Genomic DNA, 23405 nt, shown 5'->3' with positions numbered 1-23405 from the left:
TGTTTCTGTTAATAAACAGGTATCTTAAAAAAACAGTGGCCTCTGTACAAAGGGTTTTGGGATTAAACATAGTTAAAGTTTATTTGTTTTTAGTAATAGGACTCCTCAGATTCATCAGTATGTTAATGCAGCTTTTGAATTCCAAAACACCTGACACCTACTCTCTCTCTCTCTCTCTCTCTCTCTCTCTCTCTCCCCCCCCTATCCTCTGTCCAGGCTGGGATTAAATTAACATTTAGAACGTAAATTTCTGAGTTAAAGGGTCTGGTTTGTATTATTAATAATATTTATTGTGATTTTATTTTATATAGCACTTATTATTGCTAATAATATCCATTTATACACTGAGATTAAATATAAAGATACAGATTTGTCTATATATCTATATATCTAAATTTATATACATATATGTATATATATATGTATATAAATTTATATACAGATACATTTGTATCTCTATATATAGTTATATATGTGTCTTTTTTTCCCCCTAAATCTGTTACTTCTGTGTTTTGAGAGTGTTGAAGCTATGAAGGCTTTGGGAATATTTAGGGGGATTTATGTAGGCTTCTAGAAGATTCTGGAATCTTGTTCAGGAAACAGGGTAACTTGAAATTTTTCCTAAATCGTGTAGGAGAATCTGCTCGGCCTCTTTCCTTGAAGTGGGTTTGAAGGTAGCCACTAATAAGAGTGAAGACAAGTGATTCATGATAAGGTCCTTGAAATCTAGGCCATACCAGGTAAAATTCCCTAGGACCACGGCTAAGGGCGAGCCCTGTCTCAGGAAACCAGGCCGAGGATTCTGAACATTCACCAACATGGCCAAGAAAGGCTTCAAACTTTCTCAGTAGGTTCTTAAGCAGCAGCACAATTAACACTATCAAAAGTCTGGTAAACCCGGCTGGCCCAAAGTATAGCTTGATTCTTTCACATTCAGCCTTCTTAATTTCCCTGACACAAAGCTCCTGCCCTCTCTGTCTTGGTTCCAGAGGGAAAGAGCATTCCATAAGTGGGGACTGTATCGGGCCACCCGGAGTGAGATTAACACTGCCCCGCAGCAGACGGGCAGAGTATCCGGGGAAATGAACTGACCCACAGCAAACCCACCTGGGTGAAAACACACCTACTTTTCTCAAAGAAAACTCTTGGCAGAGATCAAAACCAGCCACATGGGCAGCCCAGAAAAGGTTTCTTGCCAGTAGGTACCGAGAGCCTTAAAAATTTCCATCTTGTTTGACCCTGTATTCTCATAGGGATCCGTGTTAAGAAAATAATCATACTATCCGGCCGAAATCTTATGCAAATATATTTACTGAAACATTATTTAAATTAGTGAAATATAGTGCCGGGAGGGATCCTAACGCTTCAAAACAATAAAAGGATTAAGTAGCTACAGTATAGCTGTTCACTCACTGAATGCAGGCTCATAACAGCATGAAAAGACTTATCAAGAATTTAATTAGTTTGAAATACATTAATATGTGCGTGGAGTATAATCACAACTATATAAAACTAAAACTTACAAGATACAAGTAAATTTTGAAATGCATTTTGAAAAAGAGTAGAAGAAACTATGTCAATATTTACCATGGTTGTCTTGGAGTGGTGGGACCGTGGGCTCATGTTTTTTTTTTCCTGATTTCCCAGCCCAAATTTAAATGCTAAGCATTCATTTTAACTTTTCAGTAAAAAACAGCAATACACTTTGTTTTATTTAGCAATTATTTCTAAGATCAATTGTATTTAAATACAATAATAGGACTTTTTTTTTTCTTTCCCTGAACCAATCTCACAAGTCGTATTTCAAAGATATTCAGAGAAAAAATAAAACCATATTCAGGTAGATGACTAATGGACTCCACGTTTGTTCAGCTTAGGGGAATCTAAGCAAGTCTGTATATGGGAAATAAAACAAGGGAGGGATGAGGTGGAAGGGTAAGAGAAACCACAAATGTAGAGTGGTTTGCACAAATACGGGCTCAGAGAGGTGAAATTACTGGGACAAGGTCACAAAGGAAGTGGTGGCCCCAGGATTCAAATGTTTTCCTCCTTGGTACCTAGGGGACAGTAACATTTAACACAAAAGTCGTGACATCTAAATGAACAACACCATTTCAGTTCAGCGTTTTGCACGAAGTGGTGGTAAGCACTCAGGAAATGACATTTGATGAAAGTGTAGTGCCTCATCATATGAGAAATTGTCATGAGTCGAAAGCAGAGGACAAGCTCCTAGTTGAACATCAAATAAAATCAGGAAAGCCTGAGGAAGACAGGGAGCCTCTTTCATCTGAATGAGTGATGGAGAGCCTCTATTTGCATATCCCTATTTTGAAAATTAAAAGAAGCTTTTATTTTCTCACACCTAAGAAGCAGGAGGGCATGGCCTTGTAAATAGATCAGTTTGGAAGCAAGACAATCTCTCTGAGTGGTGTGGCATATTTCATAAAAGGAGACAGTACTGCAGCTAGTGGGCTAAATACAGGAACGGAAGCAGCTCCGGTGTTGGTTTTGGTCTTTGCAAGTCATTTAGACCGGGTCCATATGTGTCCTACAATTGGTGATTGACAAGGAACAAAACGAAGGATGTTCCCTGACTGAATAATGTGGGAAAGAGATAGTAGCTTGGCTGAACCAATGTTTTTCTACCCAAACCAAATGTAGACTCACCCAGAAGTGCCACTGGAATTAACATTGTGAACTTGGTCCAGTGGGGGACATGAAAGTCAAAATGCTTATGCTTTAAACAAGGAGACTGGCTGCTTGGGGTTATTTTATATAAATAGTTATAGATTGTGACAATAAGAAGTTAAAATACATTTAAAAAATTAAGGCAATATTCAGCACTGATAAGGTTGTAAAAAAAACAGAAACACACACGTTCTGCTGATTGTAACCCTTTCATATGGCACATGTCAATATACAGCATGGGCCAAATAAGAGCTCTTGGACCTAGTAGTTTCAGCGGTACAAAGGTCTGTTGAGGAGGTAAATAAATAGCAGGCAAAAGTCGCATGCATAAAGATATTAACGGAGCCATTAGTTCTAACCGCAAAAAAACTAGAAAATAACCTAAAGTTTCCATAGTACGATTTTCCAAATAAGAACCCACCAGGAAGATCTATTAGGTATCCATTAAAATACCTGTGAAAACTGAGACATAAGGTAATTTGGGGAGGAGGGATAAGAAAGGGGCACGAAACCAAATAATATGAACACTTGAAAGGTAATTACAAAAAAATCAGTGTTAGAATGGTCATATTTGAGCCTTCCTTGTTCTTTTTAAAAATTGCTCTTTTTTGGTAAATGCATCTCATCGATAGACAGTTTTTTTCAGTGATCCTGTGGATATTTTGTGATATTGTTTAGTATTCCAAACTTCAGATTAGTTTGGTGGAATGGTGACAGGCTCAAAGAGTTAACACAGGAAGTAACTATTGCTATTTTAGTTTCTTTTTAAAATGTAAACTACTAAAAATGGTACATGGTGCTGACCAGAACGGGCAGCCATTTTGCAAGCCAAAGCTTTCTGGCCTAGTGCTGACCTTAATGAAAGTAATCAGGCCTCCTTCATTGAAGTTCAAAACAAAACCACCCATAACCCCATTTTAAAGAGCAAAACCACAAGCCACAGCTTCAGTCATTGCCGGGGATGCTTCAATTTCTTATTTCCTATTGATAAGTTGCAGAAAGTCCTCCCGTAATCAGCCGTGAAAGTGGAAACTGGCTGCCTTTTGGGTTTAAAGACACTTAGGGAGAGAGAGAGAGAGAGAGAGAGAACAACTCGAAAGAAAACGACCATAGAGAAACTGGCTCACTTTTCCTACTCTGGGTGATTCTATGGCATTGGGGCAATGGTGGAAAACTCTAGACATTGAGGCCATTAGAAGTTAAACCCAGGACAACATGGCACTACGCAGACCTAATTAGAACCAGAACAGGAGAAGGGGTCTATGGAGCTGAAGCCAATATTGCTGGATAAATGGCATTTACAGAAACAATTTATACAGTTTATATGAGGCATTGGGCACCAGGACGAGTGCCAGATCCCATGCTTGGGTAGGAAGCCAAATAGTCTTCCTTTGTGAATAATTCACCCATTGTATAATATGTGTCTACTGCCGGCTTATAGGCGACCCATTAAACAGTGGGATGTATTGGAAGGTACCCGGCCTGGAGGCAATGGACCTGGATTTGAATACTGACTCTGCTACTCCTCAGCTATGGGACTGGGTCGGGCACTTTGTAAACCTCACTTTCATCATCTGAGCATAAAATAAGACGAGTATGATTTGCCTAGACCAGCCACTGGCACATAGTAGGTGCTCAATAAATAGTATCTGCAATTAGTCGTAGTGATGATGGTAGAGTAGGATCATTCTTATATACAGTATATATTACATACATATCACATACATCTATATAGCTATCTGTATCTACACACAAGCATCTATCATGGCAGATGGTGAACAAGTCTTGGGATTCGAATAAGCTGAAAAAGGAGTGAGGCTTTATGCCACTCACTTGCTCACCTGTCCAGGAATTGCCCCCATGAAATTAGCCAAGGAGGTAAGAGGCAGGAGAAATGGCTCACAGAGACTGGCATGTCTGATTGGGTGGATTCTGGCTATGGTGGGAAACAGGAGGTCTGGATATATAATTCTGGGGCCTCAGTTCATCTCCAAATACCATGGAGAACTTTTGATAAAGTTGGTTGGGGTCTTGTGCACTGTGAAGACTCCAATAGACGTGAGATGTGAGTTCCTTTGTAGCAGGAACTGTGGGAGAGGTTACCCTAAACTTTGAATTTCCACCATGTAGCATTCAGCACGTTTGTTGAATGACTGATTGTTGGAAGACTTAGTTTATCTGATTTAGGGAACTTCTTGATTTAGGGCAATACTCACCTCCCCGTGTCAAGTTCCTCCCAAACCTCATCTTCCCTGCCTGGTGCAGGATCCATACAGGAATCAGTCAGCACATCCCTTAACAGTGCAAGGAGGCAGGCGGCCAGCAGACCCTCCCTTGGGGTCTCTGATATTTCAGACATCACCTTGGCTGATGGTCCTCCAACATCTTCTTGGCTCTGGCTTAGCTTTCACCTTCACCGAATGCCTAAAGCTTAGCCAGAGTCAGACTCTGCTCCACCCGAGACCTTCAGGTGGTGCATCCTATGGGAAAGGGTATGTCTAACTCATTGAAGGAGCTGTGGCCTTGGTGAAGGGAAGCTGCATGACTTTGAACTCCAACCAACCCAAGTGTGAATTGCAACTCTGCCAATTATGAGCTGTGCGGACAACGGCAAATTATAAAACCTCTTGGCCTCAGTTTTTTCATCCACAAGACAGGAAGCGAAGGACCACTTGGCAGGGCTGTGGTCACATTAGACCTTAGCACAGTGTGTGGCATGAGGTCATCCTCAGCGAATGATGGGGATTGTTTTCATGAACCTGGTCACCAACGATCCTTCTTCCTTTCAACGGTTATTTATTAAACACCTACTATGTGACAGGAGCAGTTTGAGGTGCTGTGGCTACGGGCATGAACAAAACAGACAAATCTAGTGGAGTTTATATTACAGGTGGTGGGGAGAGGAAATAATAAACAGACACATAATGTGTCCAATAGTATTAAGTGTTGTGGAGAAAAAATAAAGGGTTAGGAGTGGGTGGGCATGTGGGGTACCACCATGAATGCAGTCACCTCATCAGAAAGGGGGTAACATTCGAGCAGAGACCAGAATGCAATGTGAGGGGAAGCCATGCAGGTCTCTGGTTGAAAAGCACTTCAGCAGAAGGAACAGCAATATAAAGACCTTGAGTAGGGAGGGTGTTTGGCATAGTTCAAGAACACAAGAAGGCAGGAGTGGCTGCATGTAGTAGGTGAAGACTAAGTGCTAGAACAGGACATCAGAGAGCAAGCTGGGGATAGATTATGAAAGAAATCCTAGGCCATGGTAAAAAGTGTGAACTTGATTCAGTGAGATGAGACGTTGTATCAGTTAGCATTTGCTGCACAACAAGTAATCCTGAAACTGTGTGGCTTCATATAACACACTTTTAATTTTTACAGTTCTGTGGGTCGACTGAGGAGGTTTTTTTTTTTTTTTCTTATCTGGATTGGTTCAGCTGGGGCTGAATAGTCTGGGATGGCATGTCCAGCAGTTAGCTTGATGCCAGTTCGGGTAGTGACCAGGAATCTCTTATCATCCAGCAGACTAGCCCAGGCCCATGCCTATGAGAGTGGTTGCCAGGTTCCAAAGAGCAGCAAAAAATGGGCAATCCCCAATGCACAAGCACTTTTCCAATTGGGCAAGGCAAGTCACGTGGCCAAGGCTAGAGTTCACGTGGGAGAGGATCACTCACAATGTGGAAACTGGGAGCAGAATTATGATGGTCACTTTTGCAAAGAGTCTACCTTAGAAGCATTGGAGAGTCTGGACCAGGAAACTGACGTGAGCTGATTCATAGTTTTATAGGAGCTATGATAATCAGGATTTTGCATGGGAGAATATAGCCAGATAGGAGGATGAGGCCAGGCTGTGGGCCACTGGAAAGCAGTGGTGTTTGACTGGACTGTGCCAAAGAGCCAGAGGCCAGACATTCATGATGTTGTCTGAAGCTGCCATCATCAGGAGGACAAACAGTGATACACACACCCTACCCTCACCTTCCTGGTATTTCAGCAAAAGCATTCTCTCCATCTGGCCAAGGTGGACTTTCTCACATCCTTGCTGGGATGGCCTGGAAACCTTGGTGTAAGTGAAAAAAGGATGAGTGGGAAAGAGCTTCCAATCCACTGCCATTGAAATGCATAGAGATAGTCTCTAATCAGCAAGAAGTTTATAATCACAGGGGCAACAAACCACTGTGGACTGACATAACCCACTGTACGTAATAACAAAACCTCTTTAGGTGAAATTGAACAATAGTCATTTTTCTCTTCTTGCTTTCTTCCACAGAAAATATGATGCTGGCATGCTAATCGCGTGAAGACAACTTGGCCCACAGACAGCCACAAAGCACAAAAACAAAACACACTCAGAGAAGAAACAAGAATGGTGTTTTCCTGGCGTCTACAAGAAGCGCTTTATTTTTCTTCTAGATTTCTTTTCTAAAAAAAAAAAAAAAAAAAAAAAAAAAAACCGCTGGAAAAAAAAAAAACCCTCCAAAACTGAAACAAACATTTAAAAACACGATACAAACTTCAAATGATAATATTTCAAGCATGTTCTTTTATTAAGCATAGGATTAACAGGAATTTTAAGCAGAATGCTAAAGCGGGAGCACCAAGAAGCTGTGAACCTCCACCATCGAGCGGCTTCTTGAAACTGTGAAGGAAGAACGGAGGGAACGACTTCTTATCCCCCAAATCATCCTGTAAATTCTTAAGGACACAGTGTTTCCTTCCTTTCCTGCCTGTCGAGGTTTTGAGGGAATGCTTGGCAAAATTTGTTATAATGTCGAAAGAATTGTTTGTATAGTTTGGCAAGGGAGTCAAAGGACCAGTACGTTTGTGACCCACTAGCTCTGTCTATCCCACCATTTCTCAGTGTCACCTCCATCTTCACTGGCTGTAACAAGGCTCAGAGTTCTCTCCCCAGTAGTTGCCAAACCCGCTTAGATTTGGTCAGCATGAATGAAACAATTATCTCCTGGATCGATGTGGCAAAGAAGGACAAACACTCGCTTTTGCTTCACTAAGTAGGAGAAAGCCAGTTCCTGGCTACAGTGTGGCTATGGTGGGCTGTGGAGGAGGTGGTGGCTTGGAGGCGGGGGGTGGACAGAAGGGGCCCCAGGCTACTCTAAATAGTGAGAGAGAATTGTTTGTGCTTGTGCGATGAGAAAGGAACCTGCATACCAATGCATGGTTCACTTTGAAACAGGCCACCACCAGGAAAGCAAAAGGACCCAAGCCTAAGCCAGCCCCAGGAGACAGAAACTGTCCCTTTACCCCTGGAATTAATTCCCTGCTTCCCATTGGTACTTCAGAGGTGCCCTTTTGTTGTGGGTACTCTGATTTCCTTTGCTCTGGCGGATCTGTGTCGGAGGGACATGGAAAGGCCCCTGGATAGTAAGTTGGAAGGGGTCCAGCATTGGCGGTGATGCATGTGTGCACACACAGGGTGGGTGTGTGTGCCGAGCCTTGCCGGAGCTCCCACTTAGCTGGACTGGCTGCCAAGTCCTTCCAGGATCAGCCTCTCGCTGAGCGTCCACAGGGCCCGGGCCGTCTCTTCACTCTGAGCTTCTGGGGAGGGCAGGCAGCGACAGCAGTTGTTGAAATACATCCCTCCCAGGCCCTCAAGTTCAGGGGCAGCGGCACAGTAGACGGTGGTGGCAGCTCCTTGTTGCTGGAAATCAAAGAAAAAAGACCAAAAAAAATTTTTTGTTTGTTTTCAAGAAAAGAGGTGATCGGATGACTTTCTTCTGACTGGGGATTAGCAAGCCTCTTCCGACCGGGTTCAGTTGCAACTGGATCACAGCATGGCCAAGGGGACTGAACTCGGAGTACAGCACTATAAAAGGTAGGATGTGACCACTCTGGAAAAACGAGTTCATAAACCCCACTCGTAAGGCTGGTGTGACTTTGTACGCCTCGTATAGGAAAAGGCTTCGAAAAGAAATACACATATCAATAAACCATGTCAGATGTCTCGTCCCAGCAAAAAGAAGATGCAAGAACTTCTTTTGAACATGCAAGAACAAATTCATCCAACCCCTTGATTTCTCAGTGCATAATGTATTTTGACACCAAGATGTTTCTAGAACCTTCTGTCTGAATTAAACCAACCACTCTAATAATGGCCCATCAGGTAGAAAAACTCAAGGAGGACTGGTACCAGAACTTTCCTCTTTTCTTTGCCCATGGTGTTGCTAAAGGGAAGGGTTTGCAATGCTGTGTTAAAACGTTTAAAACACATATACACATACTCCCTGCCATATATACATGCCTCACACAGGCACATGACAGGCTTATTCACTCATCCAGATCCTGTGAAAACCTGCTTTTAAATGTCACATTCATCCAGCATTTGCAACAGGACAGTGGCTTCGGGGGTACATTTCTTCCCAGCCCACTTCAAAATGCACGTTGCCATGAATGCAATTGATCACTTTCGATTCACCTTTTGAGTAACAGTTGTCGCTGTAGCTAAGGATGTGTGTGCCGATGGGGCACCATATCATCTGGGCTGACAGGATACTGTCAGGGATGCTGCAAAGAGGGCAAGAAATCACTTGGCTTTGCAAGCCGTAATTAAAAATAATAGGCTGGTGTTCATAGGGACACGTGGTAGGCATGGCTCTAATTTAAAACCAATACAGTTTATCTGGCATCTTATGATTATTTATGTGCATCACAGCACTTATTGTACCAACTAATTATAGGTTGATGGGGGCGGGGGGGGCTGCAGAAGAGGGTGGAGAAAGGTAACTAAGGTTAAGGTCACCATAAGAAAACATTAAGGACGTTTGATGGACGGGGAAATTCACTTCCATCCCCAGCCAAAGTTTACCTTGTTGTTGTTGTTGTTGTTGTTTGTTTGTTTGCCCCTCCAGGGTTTAAACTGTGCCCGCGCAGAGTGCTTAATGGAAAATCATACCCCCAGATAGTTTGGTTTGCACTCACGATGATTGCACGCTAGAACCATTGGCAGCCTAGGTCTTGCTGAAGATCGGGTCTCAGGTGTTATAATTTTAGGCAAGGGCCATGAAGCAGACTTGGGTTTTCTTTGTTTGTTTGTGTATTGGCGTGGGGGGGGGGGGACTTCAGTGTCAGAGTCTGTTGTCCTGTGTGAATTAATGTGAAAACCAAACCGTCAATTACAGTCGAGGGACATGATGGGGGTGGCGGGCGCAGAGGCTTGAGTTCTGATCATCGCTGGCCGTCTGGCTGTCCTGGACAAGTCCCATTACGCCAGAGTGTGAACACCTGACATGACTTGAACTCAATTAAAACACAATCGGTCTGTTCCTCCCCCAACCCCCTCACCATGCCCACTCCCCGTAGAGCCTGCTAGTTTCTTGGATTCATCTGTTTCTTTTCAAATTGATTTGTGTGGCTCAAGTCTAATGGAAATAAGGGCACATCATCCAAATTTTCTTTCACTGAATTATTATTCCTAATAACCCTTAGCTTAGCACCTGGCACAATTATCTAAAGAATTCAAGAGGTTTACCTGACTCCTTGCATCTCATGTGGGGGAAAAAGGGAAGCCAAGTGCTTGTAAAGACAAACGGAAGAATGGAGATGCTCCTCCCACTACCTCAAGCCAGATATCATCTTGGCCTTGATTCTTAGCAGTTCAGGTAGAGATGGCGTTTTGCATGAGTTTCGGGATCTCTGTCTTAGATTTCCGTTTTACTTTGCAGCTGTCAAAACCACCAGAGTAGTCAGGTGATTGCCATGAACTTCCAAGGGGTAAGAGAATCCAGTCAGCTCATCCCAAAACCCAGGCTCCCCAATCCCACTCGAGAGTCGTGATAGTATCAGCATTTATACATCACAGCAAACTGTCCTTTCACAATTCTCCCAATCCTGAGAAAAGACTGAAGTAGGCCACTTGGGAAAAAAGCCAAAAGCGGAATTCTTTCAGACCCAATGTAATATTTTGCCACTGGGACCTTCTAAAACGATATCATGTTGCACTTTTGCATTGTTGGGATGGTATTTCTGCAAAGAAATTCTGCAATTACATTATTTCAGAATCGAGTTGGTAAGAGAGCTGGGGGCATGCATGCTCCCTCCATGGAAGCTGAAAACAATTGCAATTGACCTCATTTCAGGTAAACTTCCAGTTGGGTACCATGCTGAAAACTATAAATTTTAGAAAAGCCCAGTCTTTCCTCAGGAGTCGGCTTTGATTCTTTTGCCATTAGGCTCGGGGTGACTCACAATCTTAATGCCATCACAAGTGGCTCTGGCTTTGTGGAAGAACCCAGTACAGAAGGAACACTTGAAAGCAAAGCCTATCTCCTCCATTCGGAAGATCAACTGTGTACATTTGGCCAAGTCTCCCTCTCTGATCCATGATAAGTTCAACTGGTAGTCGATTGACTTTCCTTTCTTGCTGGACAGTGAAGAAGTAATGATATATTTTAGTCCCAAGCTCACTTTCAGCTCCTTGGGGAATTCTCTTTTCAGCTGTATCAATGGCAGCCTCTGAGCGACATGTTTATATGAGTGGCTGTGACGACAGTTTAAGAACAAGTTCTAGCTTTTGGCTCATCAGCTTTTTAGCCTGCCCGTCATCAGAATAACACTGAGCCACATTAGGGAAATCTCAGTAAATACCTAAGCCGGTACTGTTGATACAAGATAAAAGATTTTTAAAGTGATTTAAAAAAAAATTAAAAGAGCACGTTAATCAGTGTCAAATGACTTTCATGCCACTTTTTGGGCTATCAGTACATTATTCCGAAAAGATGAAAGAGCCACATGAAGGAAACAATGTTATCAACTCTTATAAAATATCTGGAGCAATGTCTACGAGTGGTCACTATTGCGCACGGATCCATTGTGATAAAATAACAGCAATACCTTGACATATAAACACTGGCTGGAGCTGTGGGTCCCCCTAAATGAGTTTTAAGACCACTTTATCAGCAGCCTGTAGGACTTCCGCAGTTGCTGCTCCTGGGAGCTTGGGTGCGTCATCTCCATCCTGTAGCGCTGGCGATGAGTGAGGGTGTGGATGACACAGGACTGAGAATTTCTGGGAAGCCTAGTAGCATCTTTAATTATGCCTGAATGCCATTTCTGATCGAGTCAAACATTTTCGAGCTGCCAGAGGAGAAGTGTGTCATCCATCTTTACAGCATATGTAAAATTACCCAGGATTCTTGTGTATAGGATTAAGTGAAAAGTATTTTGGTAATAGGGGTTCATCATTCTCTTTCAGAAATCATTTGTCAGATTTGCAGCACAATCTTCAACTGCAGGAAGGTGGGATTTAGAAAGCAGTTGCTGTTTATTTATAGTTGAGGCCCTGAGATCTAAATTGTCCATCCTTCCCTAACCCTTTGTTAGACTGAAAATATTAAGTCGCCGCTTTTCATCAACATTTATTTGATAACTGCTAGCCATCAATTTGTAGCTGTCAGCATGGAATAAAAATGAATATTGACTTTTAAAGGAAAAGGTATAGAGTTTCTAATAAACAATATATGGTAAAGTAAAAAACCACCCATGTATTGATATTTGTAATGCATTGGTTAGTACTCTAATATAACTTACGTTTTAATAAGGACACATATTACACGATTAATGTTTAGTTCCCAAGTTTCTCTATTTTAAAGTGCATGCTTATTTAAAAGAAAGAATAGATTATGTCTTAAAGTAGATTTAACTATGAGATGTATAAAAACATAGACACTGTCACCAAATATCTATGTAGTTAATGATTCTGCGAGTAGTAGATGTTCTAAAATTGCTTTATTACAGATGTACTGATACCAGGAGTTTACACAGATAACAATGAATGAGTCAATGTATGCAAAAAGTAAAGTTGTGCAAGGGACCATGTCAGGACACTTAGACTGCGCTTGGAACCCCAAGGGCAGGGCAGGGAGCCCTTTGGGAAGAGGGGAGTGATTGTTGGACTGAATTCCCGGGACAAAGAGGAGATCTGAAGTGAGCATGTGGAGCAGGAAGAGAAGACAGGTGCCTCTTCAAACTCTAAGAGCTTTCCCTGTTACTCAGCTGGGGTCTGCCCAGCAAAACCAACACTTCACAAATGCAAACCCAGGGGCTCTGTGAACATGGCAGAATAACTTACCACAGAGCCTTTGCAGAGATAGAAAGCGAGCACACGTACCACAGGTGGAATAAAGGTCTGTCTCCACACCCTGATCTCAGACACCCAGACTAACCTGTCTGTCTGTCCCTGATCTCAGTAACAGTCCTGAAATAGAGTTTATAACCATCCTAGTGGGAAAGTGCAGTGCCGTGTTTCGGAGTTCATCTCTGGGTACCTTGGTGCTTGGTACACATCCGTTCCTCCAAAGCAATTATGGTTCTAAATCTCTGATTTGAAAGACAAACAAAAGCAAGCTGCTCCAAAAGGTTATGAGTTCCCTACTTAGCGTCGGAGAACAATCTTCGGAGCGGACAAATGTGCCAGGAATTCTATTAGTTCATAGATTAATGCAGCTCGCACAGGAATGAGACTCCTGGGCTGTCCCCGTTCACGTGACCACAACCAACAAATCACCTTCCTCCTCCACTGCGATGCTTATATAACTGAACTGATGGTCATGGAATAAATGCTAATCAACCGACACACTGACTTGCACCAAAATTAGGTGAGAGAATAGAAGAGAACAGAGAGCTCAACTCCAGGGACTCTGTCCTCTGCCTCTCTAGTGAGCTGTTGCAAATAGGGGACCTTTCGAGTGGTAACAGTGTCTGGCCTTTCTGAGAGCTTACAATTCTTCAGGCCCCATGCAGAGAACTCGATAAGCAGGACATTGTCACCCCCACACAGCTTTAGGAGCAAGGGGCCATTATTATCCCCATTTGAGAAAAGCCCCACTTAGTATCAGAGATCAAAAGCAACTTGTCCAAAGCTGCAAGATAATCATGCAGGTTGACCCAGGCCAGAATTCGTATCAGTTGCCAAGTGTAACCTCCTGCCCAAATATGTGACACAAATATTTGCATATTGCTCATTTCCTGTTATGCATCTCTCATTGGGCTGAACTTTCCTTAGGAGGACCTCTTTGCTTTCTTAGCCAAGCCATGTCTGGCCACAGTGTGACACCCTGACATGGCCTAAAAGTAAATGTGTGGTTTGTCCTGTGTTCACCTGAGAAATGTTCAAAGGAGATTTTTTTTTTCCTTCCCATTGTTGATTGAGTCAGTGAACTAAATGAAAATTATATCCATTTGGATTAACAAAAATGAGGATTCAGCGAAACCTCAGAAGATCCAATAGCAAATGACCCTTCGCAAAAAGGTCGCCTGATTCAAATGCCACCTCCTGGTGCCAGATTTGCCCAGCTAAGAAAACTACTCTTGGATGAGAGACTTTTTTTCACAGCATAAACTGAACCACATCAAAAAACAGTTGACACCTAAGCAGTCTCCACCTTATAAATTTGTGTACATGTAAGATGAGCGTGGTCTTTTGGTGGATAGTATCTGACACATTCGGTCTGTTTGCAGGGGAAACTCCCATCCATCTCCCCTCGTCAACCTCCCCCAATGAATTCCTAACAGATGAGTTCCTACAAATTCCCAACAACTAAATTCCTACAAAGGCTTCAAACACTACAGGCTTAGATACATACGACTTCCTGTAGGCACGTTATAGAGCTTTCCTTGTAGCCTGCAGGAGTTTTGCACACAGGCTGTTCTTAGCATTTACTACAGAAGGGAAGTAGGCTCAATTTCTCAAGCAGAGAAAGTGAAGAAGATCAGGAAAGTGGAGATTTGCTTTTCACTGTGGACCTTAAAAGTCTGGAAGCATGGGGGGAGATTTGGATCGCATTTAGATGGTTAGCCTCACCGAAAAGAACATGCCTGCTCCAACACAGTGGACTATGACAATATGGATACTTACTTCTTGCCACAAGGCAACGGTTTCTTTGCTAAAAACAGGTTCACCAGTGAGCAAAACCTCAGAAGTTCCTTTTCAGTTGATTGTCATACCCCAGGTGACACTGGGACCCAGTCTAGGAGAAGGGCTTGATCAAAGTTCCCTCTGTGAGCAATGGGATATGCCGATTCATTGTCACCAATGCCGTTGGTCCCAATAGGGGCCACAGCCCCAAATTGCAAAGGATATCTTGAGTGGAATGCTTGAAGGGGAACACAGGTGACACAGCTTTCAAAGAACAGCTGCATGTTCACGGGCCTCCATGTGGAAGAACTCTCAAGGTGACACAGAGTCTTTTCTGTTTGCAGTTGAGGCAGCCCAAACAGTATGCCTCCCAATGCAAGTCAGGCTACAAAGACCACACCCGACAAGAGACATTAATTTCTAGCAAGATCACTGTGGGGTTTTAAGAGATTGACTTGAAGCGTAGGACAGAAGGAGCTGGAAAGTCAGGAGTGTCGCTGTTCGTCCTCTGAGAAATATCTGGAGGAAACAAGCCCAGAGACCAGGATGGAAAGAATATGTTTGCCTTCGCTAGTCTAAAGTTTGGGGGAGGCATGGGCAGCCAGTGCCCATTCACCCAGAGGTCCAAAGCCATGTTTGTTTTGGTAAGGCCAGGCAGAGGAGGATTTGCACTTAGGCCATCAGCAGGATTCAAGGGCAGAGTGACCTGGGTAAGCTTTCGGGACCTGTGGTTTCAATTCGACGAACTGTTCCAAACTCTCCCTTGAAATAAATAAGGCCCTTTTCATACTTTCTGAGTGTTCCAGAATCCTTGCCATATATGTTCCAAGGGTTCCGTGACAGATTTATGTCTGGTCCCAGCAGAGTGGAGGTGTACTATTTAGCATGAGTTCATCTTTCTGGGACCTGGAGTTATTCTGTTATGCTTTGATGGAGTGGGCGACACTCCTCTGAATGAGGGAAGGAAAAGGAATGGCTTAGTCTAGTGCAGGTGGGTGATGTTATTCATGTGTGTTCCTCCTTCCGTTTGGGCCTGCCAAAGATATTCTAGACCTGACTGGCCCGAGAGATGGTCTCATTACAAATAAGAGAAGATGTCGTTGACCGTCTTTTATCCTTTAAAGAATTCCTTGGGCATTGCCTGCCAGTGCAGCTTGGAATGCCCACATTGCTCAAAATACAGTTTCTTTTCAAAAGGGTTTTCTTTTGCTGGGATGGAAAACGGCAGTGGGGTAGCCATTCTTCCACGGGTTGGTCTGAAATGGCGAAGCAGAAGAGCCATAGAAATTTGCCACCAAAATAAGCATCATCCTTGCACGCGTGACAAATCTGACGGTCCTTTACTGAAATTTTCCAACCGGGCCACCTCAATGCTACCGCTGAAGGAACTACTGAGTGTTTCTGAGAGATAAAAGAAGGTATTTCGCTCGTGTTAATTTGAAACATTCTACATTTTTACTCTACGTCTTTAACCTCGGTTATAGCTAGCTCTGTATAATGTATATAAATGTATGCCTCTGTATTTGCCATGTATACTGATAGAAACCTTTGAAACTATTGCCAGGCAGAATTAATGGGTTCAGGTCTAATAGAATGGTGCAAAGAAGATCTTCATAGTACAGGTCAAACCAAAAGCTCCCCCTTTCCCTTCTGTGTTGTCACTCTGCAGAGTCGACCTGCCACATTGGCCCTTTTAGAAAACCAAGAACTGACTGTTTTTCTGAGCAGGCATGATTTCAGGGCAACCCCCAAACAAGCTGTTCGTTTAGATTTTAAGGTTGACATTTCATTTATACCAGGGGTGTCCAAACTTTTTTCAACGGTTTTCACCAAGGGCCACATGCGGTAAAATACACACACAGCCGGGCCACTCACTCGAGGTGAAGTACGTATTGCCTCACCTGGTTGATTTAAGTAAACTAAACGTATTTTTGGAATATGCTGCGGGCCAATTGAAAATGGATTGCGGGCCGCAGTTGGCCCACAGGCCGCAGTTTGGACACCCCTGATTTATACCTAGGTCTCATATACACGTATATTCTACAACATTGTACTGAAAAGGCACTGATGGGGCAGGAGGCGAATAAAACCCACCGGGTGTTCTGATGGGGCCACATCATGGTAAGAAATTAACTCTGAACTCTGTCATCCAGAAACAAATGACGACAGTGGACATGGCAGTAATTCAGGTCTCAGAGGCAGGCCCCCATATCCAGCCCCACCATTTCAAATCAAGCCCATCTGCATTAGGTTTGTGCATTTTCATAGGGAGCTCACGCGAACAGATCATTTCTCAGGCTCAAAGATGCTAGCCTTGTTAATATTTCATTTAGAACACACTGCGGAGAGTGTCTCATGTATATGGCTTCCATAATTAATGGTGATAGCTTAGGCACTGCCTTTATACAGAGAGACCTCGTCTCAGTGGTCGATGGGTAATGAGAAACAACAGGTATTTCATTCACCAGCAGCTTGTTGCTAGTTAGTAGGAAATGATCACGTGTGCTGTTGCTTTAACTGCCAGGGTAAATAATTCTGCCTCGGTGTTAGTGAACATTTTAAAGCACTTGATGCAAATAGACTAGAAACAAAACAAACACACACACACAAATTACCTTGATTATGTAACACCTTAGCATAGAAAGTGACAAAGGTATGTCTTTTTTTAAAATTGCATTCTATCATGCAAATATTATCTAAATATGCATGTACTGACGACTCATCTACTGTATTTTAGGAAATACAATTAGGCTGCCTTTCTCTTCTCCTACGTAGACTGTAAATAACTGTAGATCTTTCTCTTGTTTGCCTATGTAAATATATGTAAATACTAACAAGCTATGCATGCTGATATTCTAGGCAATTTCAGGTACTTTTATAATCTGAAGGCATGTACTTGAACTGGTTTGTTAAAAGAAAAAAAAAAAAAACAACTTCTCAAACTCTTTAAAGCTGAATAGAAATTAAAGATTTCTTCCTAGACTGTTGTCGCTTCTTTTGTTTGCCTTCTCATCCCTCAACCCAGTCCCCACTCCTAGGTTCTCTCACCTTCTCCCAGGAGAGAGAGAGACACCTGGGCTTGCACCAGGCCAGAGCAATGGCTGAATTCTTTGGTTTGGGTTTTTACGCACTTTCCTTGGGTTTTCTGAAGAATTTTTAGAATCATAAGATAAGTATCTTTGATTTTTTTTTTCCTAGCAAAAGAATCTGGAGGAAAAAGAATTCATAGTTATGGTTCCCCTACTGTGTGCCAAGACAGGGGCTAAGTGCTTTACATCCTCCAAAACTTACAAAAGGATCCTGTCATTCCTATTTCAAAGATGCAGAAACTGAGTCACAGCAAGATTAGTACTTGCCTAAAGTGACAGAATATTAAATGCTTCCAAAACCCCCATTCTTTCCTGTATACCAAGGCTCAGTCAACTTTCTCTGCAAAGGTTTGGAGAGAAAATATTTTAGGTTCTGTGGGTCATACAGTCTCTGTCCCAACTACTCATACCTGCCATTGTTGTTGCGAAAGCAGCCATAGGCAACACATACACAAATGAATGCGGCTGTGTTCCAATAAAACTTTATTTATCAAAACAGGCAGTGGGCGAGATTTGGCCTACAGGTCTCAGTTTGCCAACCTCTGCTCTACACCCTGTGAAAACTCAGTTGCTCTTCCAGCAGCCTGTTAACATTTCCCTTTTGAGCATATGTTTGATGGACTGGGGAAAGCATTCGATCAATTGAAAATTCTCCATCTCTTCCCTGCTGGTAGCAACACTATTTGCAGAAGTCATAAAATAATAAGGAGGTGAGCAAAAATGAAGTCCCTCGAGCTTATAAATCAAGCTGTCTTCCTCAGACAAATCTCATTGCCAGGTTTCAATTTAGTTATCTTTTGTTTTCATAAATGGAGAGGGGAAAAAAAAAGAAGTATGAAAGACTAAGGTTAAAAAAAATGAAAGAAAGAAAGAAATCAAGCGACACTCACTCTTCAGTGAGGGGGAAAGAGGCTATTACCTCAGGTATCTATGGAAACCAAGCGGCACACAAACTTTTTAATGGCTGGAAAACAGCGTTTGTTTGAAGATGTTTTTCCCAAGTATGATGGTTCACTGTAAATGCATTAATTGACAGTTTCCTTCGGGACTTTTTTATTGAAGTTTCCAAACTTAATTTGATGGCACAAGGAACTCTCTGGAGCCCTTGAAGAATGCTGCAAAGTTAGGTCCTTAGAAAAATGAGCTGGCTCTGACGCTGTGTACAAATCCAAGCCAATTCTCCTGCAAAGCAAGTGAAGCACCAGCCCTCACTCCCTGTAGTTTTCCATTTTAAAAGGCCTCTGCATTCACTGTGGAATGGGAGAGACACCTTCTCACCTCTACTGACCAAGAATCAATTTCATCTCTTCAGTCCTGGAGAGAACTGAGGAGAAGCTGTGGGGAAGAGGAAAGATCTGGATATTTTTGCAGATTGGGTGGTCGTGTGGGATGGTGGAAAAAGCCAGGGAGCTGAAGCCAGAAACACTTGAACTTGAATCCTGATTTTGACAACTGGCAGCTCTGTGACAAGCCACTGAGCCTCAGTCTCCTTATCTATGAAATGGGCATAACAACAGCCCCTTGACCTGGCTCTTGGCAGGATTAGTGGTAACATTTGGCCATTTTCAAGTATATGGTACATACCGGTTCAAAGGTAGCTACAATTCCATTTATCAGAAGTTTAAAGACGGAAGCCTAAGACCCAAATAGCTTGCCTTCCCTTCATGCAAGGGACCTAAACGTAAGGGTAGGGGATAGGGGGGACTTCTGCCTTCTAGGCGAAGAATTCAAGCGGCAGTCAACTTTCTCACCAACCCTCACTCAGCTTCTCAGGGTGCCATGCTGGCCATGAATTGCACTGCTCCTCTGTTTCCTAACTCCAGGTTTAAACTTTACTCTTGGTCAGAAATTCTCCTCCTCGCTGACCCACCTCTTCTTCTTTCCCTTGAAACCCGAGGAAGGATGCAGCTTGCATAGCATCTACCTTTTGGCCTCCCCTCTAGAGACGCACCTGTCACCAGGCCCAGCGCCAGGCCTTTAGTTGGATTGCCCAGCCCAGGTACAGTTTTGTCACATCAGTCACTTTCCAGCCTTTTAATCATCTTCCTTCCAAACCCATCCTGGCTTCTCATGTCTTGGCCACTCCCATCCGTGATAGCCAATGACAACAGCAATAAAACAATAATGATAATGGCAGTCGCCTCTTATGTGCCAATGACCTGTTCTCCCCTCTGAGTCTCACAATAGCCCCACCAAGCAGGTATTATTGTTGAGCAGGAGACGGAGTCGTAGGGAGGTGAAGTAACTCATGGCTGTGCACCTGGGCCATACGGGAGCTGAGCTCCAAGTCTGTCTTGGTTCAAAGCCCGCGTTTTTATTCCTGGCTCACACTCCCCCAGCCCACACCCTGTTCACTCTATGGCGCCCTGGAATTATGCACCAATGTGGAAGTCTAGCCCCGTGAGGCTATGTACATATTCCCTCCGTGGGTGGTTGGATCCCTCTACTGGCCAAGCCTCTGTCCACAGAGACTCGGAGACCTTCCTCCCCTCTCTGAGCCTCTTCCTCGGTCCTTACATCCCTGGCCTGGTGTCCTCAGGTCCAGGGGTGTCATTTCTGCCTGCACGTGCTTTTGGACAATACTCCAGAATGGGCCTGAGACCCCCTCCCCTGCCACTTTCCTCTTCTGCAAACTGCTTCTCATGCAAGGGAGGTCTTGGAGGCAGACAATGGTTTAATGGGCTCAGTGGGTTAATGGTCGGGGGTCTGGGGGCCATCTGTCCGCATCCCCCAGGGCAGGCTCAGGACGAGACAACTGCCATTGGAACTCCCCTGCCCTCACCGTTCAGAGAAGGGCTGCACTCACGACACCGGGGTACGCCGAGGAACATCTTACTCGGTTTTCCCGTGCGCCTCTGGCTGCCACACCTGATAGGATTCAGCCTCTCATGATTGCCTGGCTTGTAAAAAGGAAGGCACACAAATACGTTAGTAGCTGCTGAGCAAGATGTCAGTGAGGAGACATGCTAGTGGTGTAGCTGGTCCTCACATTGTCAAGGTGTTTGAAAACCTGTCTTCTACTGGCTGTACCCTCTGGATTCCTAATCCAGTGGCTTTACAAGGCAGTCCCCCTAACGTATGAATTCCGTATGGGGCCTGGTTACCTTCTGTGACACTTTCTAGGTGCCAAGCCCTAGAATTTTTGTTGAATTCTTGCGAGAGCCCTGTGGAGGTATTATTATCCCTATTTTATTTACAGGGAAACTGAGGCTCAAGTAAGCAAAATGACTTAGTAAGAAATAATTCTTGTTTGTGGAGTTCTGATCACATGCCACCTGCCTACTGCATGCTGAGGGACTCCTGTGCCTTTAATGCTGCCAGTGAGGAGGGTCCACCCTGTGCCAGATCCTTTTGGAGGCACTTGACACCCACTATTCCCAATGATGGCAGGTGCTGAAGCCCACAGAGGCAGAGGTCAAAAAGCAAGTGGCAGAGTCAGGGGCTGAACCCAATCGTTCAGGCTCCAGACCCCCCCTCGTAGTGATGGCACCAGGATAAATGGGAACATACAGTCTGGGGAAAGTGGGAGCAGTGCACATCTATGGATCAAGACTGTGCTCTACCATCAAAGCGCATCTTTGAACAACAACAAGTAGCTAAGACTTTTGGAGCACCCCAGGCTCACGTTACGTGTTTCATGGTACGAGCTCATTGATAACACCCCCAGTTGGACAGACGTAGAATCTGAGGTTCAGCAAGGTTAAGTGTTGCCCGAGGTCCCACAGCTAATGAGTAGGGGTGCTGGAAAGGGAACTGGGTTGTTCATACCTTTCACCCCTTTGCGCCAGGGCATCTTGGGCCATAGACGTCAGGCCCTCACAAGGACGTTTGTCACTTATCCAGTGGTAGAATGAATATCTCCAGTGAGTTCCTCCACAGGGGGCAGTGGATTCTTGAGTGGGATGTTAATACTGGGATGGAGGGCAGGGATTCAAGTAGCCATGAAAAAAAATGGTAAAAGAGTGATTCCATGTGCCTCAAATCTAGGATGAGAGGATGAAGCAAGTCCCACGAAGGAGCAATTTCTTATTAAAAGGATAACCTTTTAATAAGAAAACAAGAGGAGGGGTTAATTTTCCTTACTTGTTTTTAATATTTACTATTCTCTAAGGCTGCTTCTTGTTCCCTAGATTTTGGTAAAGGACCAATTGATTTAAACTGCTATACATATAAGGGCAGATCCATAATTGCTCCAGATTTCACTACCACTTAATCCCTCCCTAGAGGCTGAGAAGCATAACTTCCTGGTAATTGGAAAGCTAGAACTTCAGATTCACGACCACAGTATCTCTAGGGTCCATGTATCAACCACTTCCCGTCATCATGGTGAGGTACAACCCATCCTTTGTCCGGGGTGTTCATGTTTTCATCATAAAGAATAGGAAGTATTGGGAACAAATAAATGAGCTGCCAGCCTCTAGGTTTTCTCTGGTATGATAGAATTGCCTTGCTACGGCAATAAAAAGTCTCCGATTACTACCACAACCATTCCTTTGGGCAGATGAGGAGTAGAAAAAGATAATTAAAATGGACTTTCCCATGAGTTGCTTTGCTTCGCTTCAATGACACGTCTGTGAAAAGCAGGGCTTGTGACAGTGGCATATCGATAAGTGCTTAACAACTGGCTCATTGAAGCATGAAGGGGAGAGGGAGCCTTGATCTGTAGTGTCTGCCAAATCCCGTGGTGTAAATACTCTCAACACGACCAGCAGAATGCAGCGCTAGAGGGAATACACAGTTAGCTCTTGAAAGTGTGATCCTGCTCCAGCAGTCAAGTAAGTGACGACCTATGGAATATAGTAGTAGGAAGTGTTTGAAGAAGGTCATGAGACATGACAAAAGAGGTCAGGACCTCAAGGTCATAAAACCACTGGGACACGCCAGGCACTGTGGAAAAGTATAAAACCAAACCAGTATGGGACACCTGGGGGCCAGACTGACATAGACTTGTGACTTTTAGATATTATCCATGTTGGTCCCCATGACCTAGAAGTTGATGCCATTCTGGTGGCTCCCCTGGCCCAGCCATACACGGTTGCCAAGATGTATTCAGTAATGAGTCCTAAACATCTTCCTAGAAACTTTGCAACATCGTCTCATTTAATATTGCAACAACTCTGCAAGATAGATAATAACCCCATTGTAGAGATGAGGGGAATGAAGTTCAAGGAGTTGGAACTTGTTCAATGTTCCACAGAGCTCTTGAAATGCAGTGCCAGGATCCAAACTCAGATCAGCCTGACTCCAGACTTCATCATTTTCCTGGCTCACTAGGGAACTGTGCTCTCTAGGAGTTCAGCACCCTTAAAAACAGCATGTTTGTTGCCTTAGGTCCTTTCTATAACAAGTGGGATCCACATAGTATAACAAACACATTTGTCTCCCCCCCACCCCAATGTCTCCCCTTGAGGCATACAGGATTTGGGACCCTGTAGGGTTGTGGGTGAGAATAGGAGGATATGGAAAGACGGAAGGAGACCGGGTAGGTAGGGTACCAGGGAGAGGACAGAACCACCCATGGGGTTGGAAAGCTTAGGACAGTGAATTTTTATCTTTTCAGGTATTAATGGAAGCTGTGCGTATAGACTCAAAATGTACTCTTTTTGCCCAACATCACAAAGCTGGTTGGATAGCCAACACTTTGGCTATCCGAAACATATCGTTAGGGCACCCATGCTTAAGTTGAAGGTCCCTTAGTTCAGTTCGTCTACCAACAGGAGAAGACACAGAGAAAAGTATGCTGTTTGTTCACACTGCAT

At 43.7% G+C, this 23405-nt stretch overlaps 1 protein-coding gene across 1 annotated transcript in view; it reads right to left on the bottom strand.

Moving 5' to 3' along the window:
• Positions 1-6962: 6962 nt before the first annotated feature.
• The window catches only part of WWOX (WW domain containing oxidoreductase), a 913938-nt gene continuing 897495 nt past the window's right edge, over positions 6963-23405 (bottom strand). The window contains exon 9 of the mRNA XM_033127954.1: positions 6963-8347. Within this exon, the coding sequence (XP_032983845.1) occupies positions 8159-8347 (189 nt within the window). The 3' untranslated portion in view covers positions 6963-8158. The remainder of the gene's footprint in view (positions 8348-23405) is intronic.

This window comes from Rhinolophus ferrumequinum, chromosome 15, assembly GCF_004115265.2.
Source record: "Rhinolophus ferrumequinum isolate MPI-CBG mRhiFer1 chromosome 15, mRhiFer1_v1.p, whole genome shotgun sequence".
Lineage (NCBI taxonomy): Eukaryota > Metazoa > Chordata > Mammalia > Chiroptera > Rhinolophidae > Rhinolophus > Rhinolophus ferrumequinum.
Note: the sequence above shows the minus strand (reverse complement) of the source record. Positions and strands in the feature narration are given on the sequence as shown.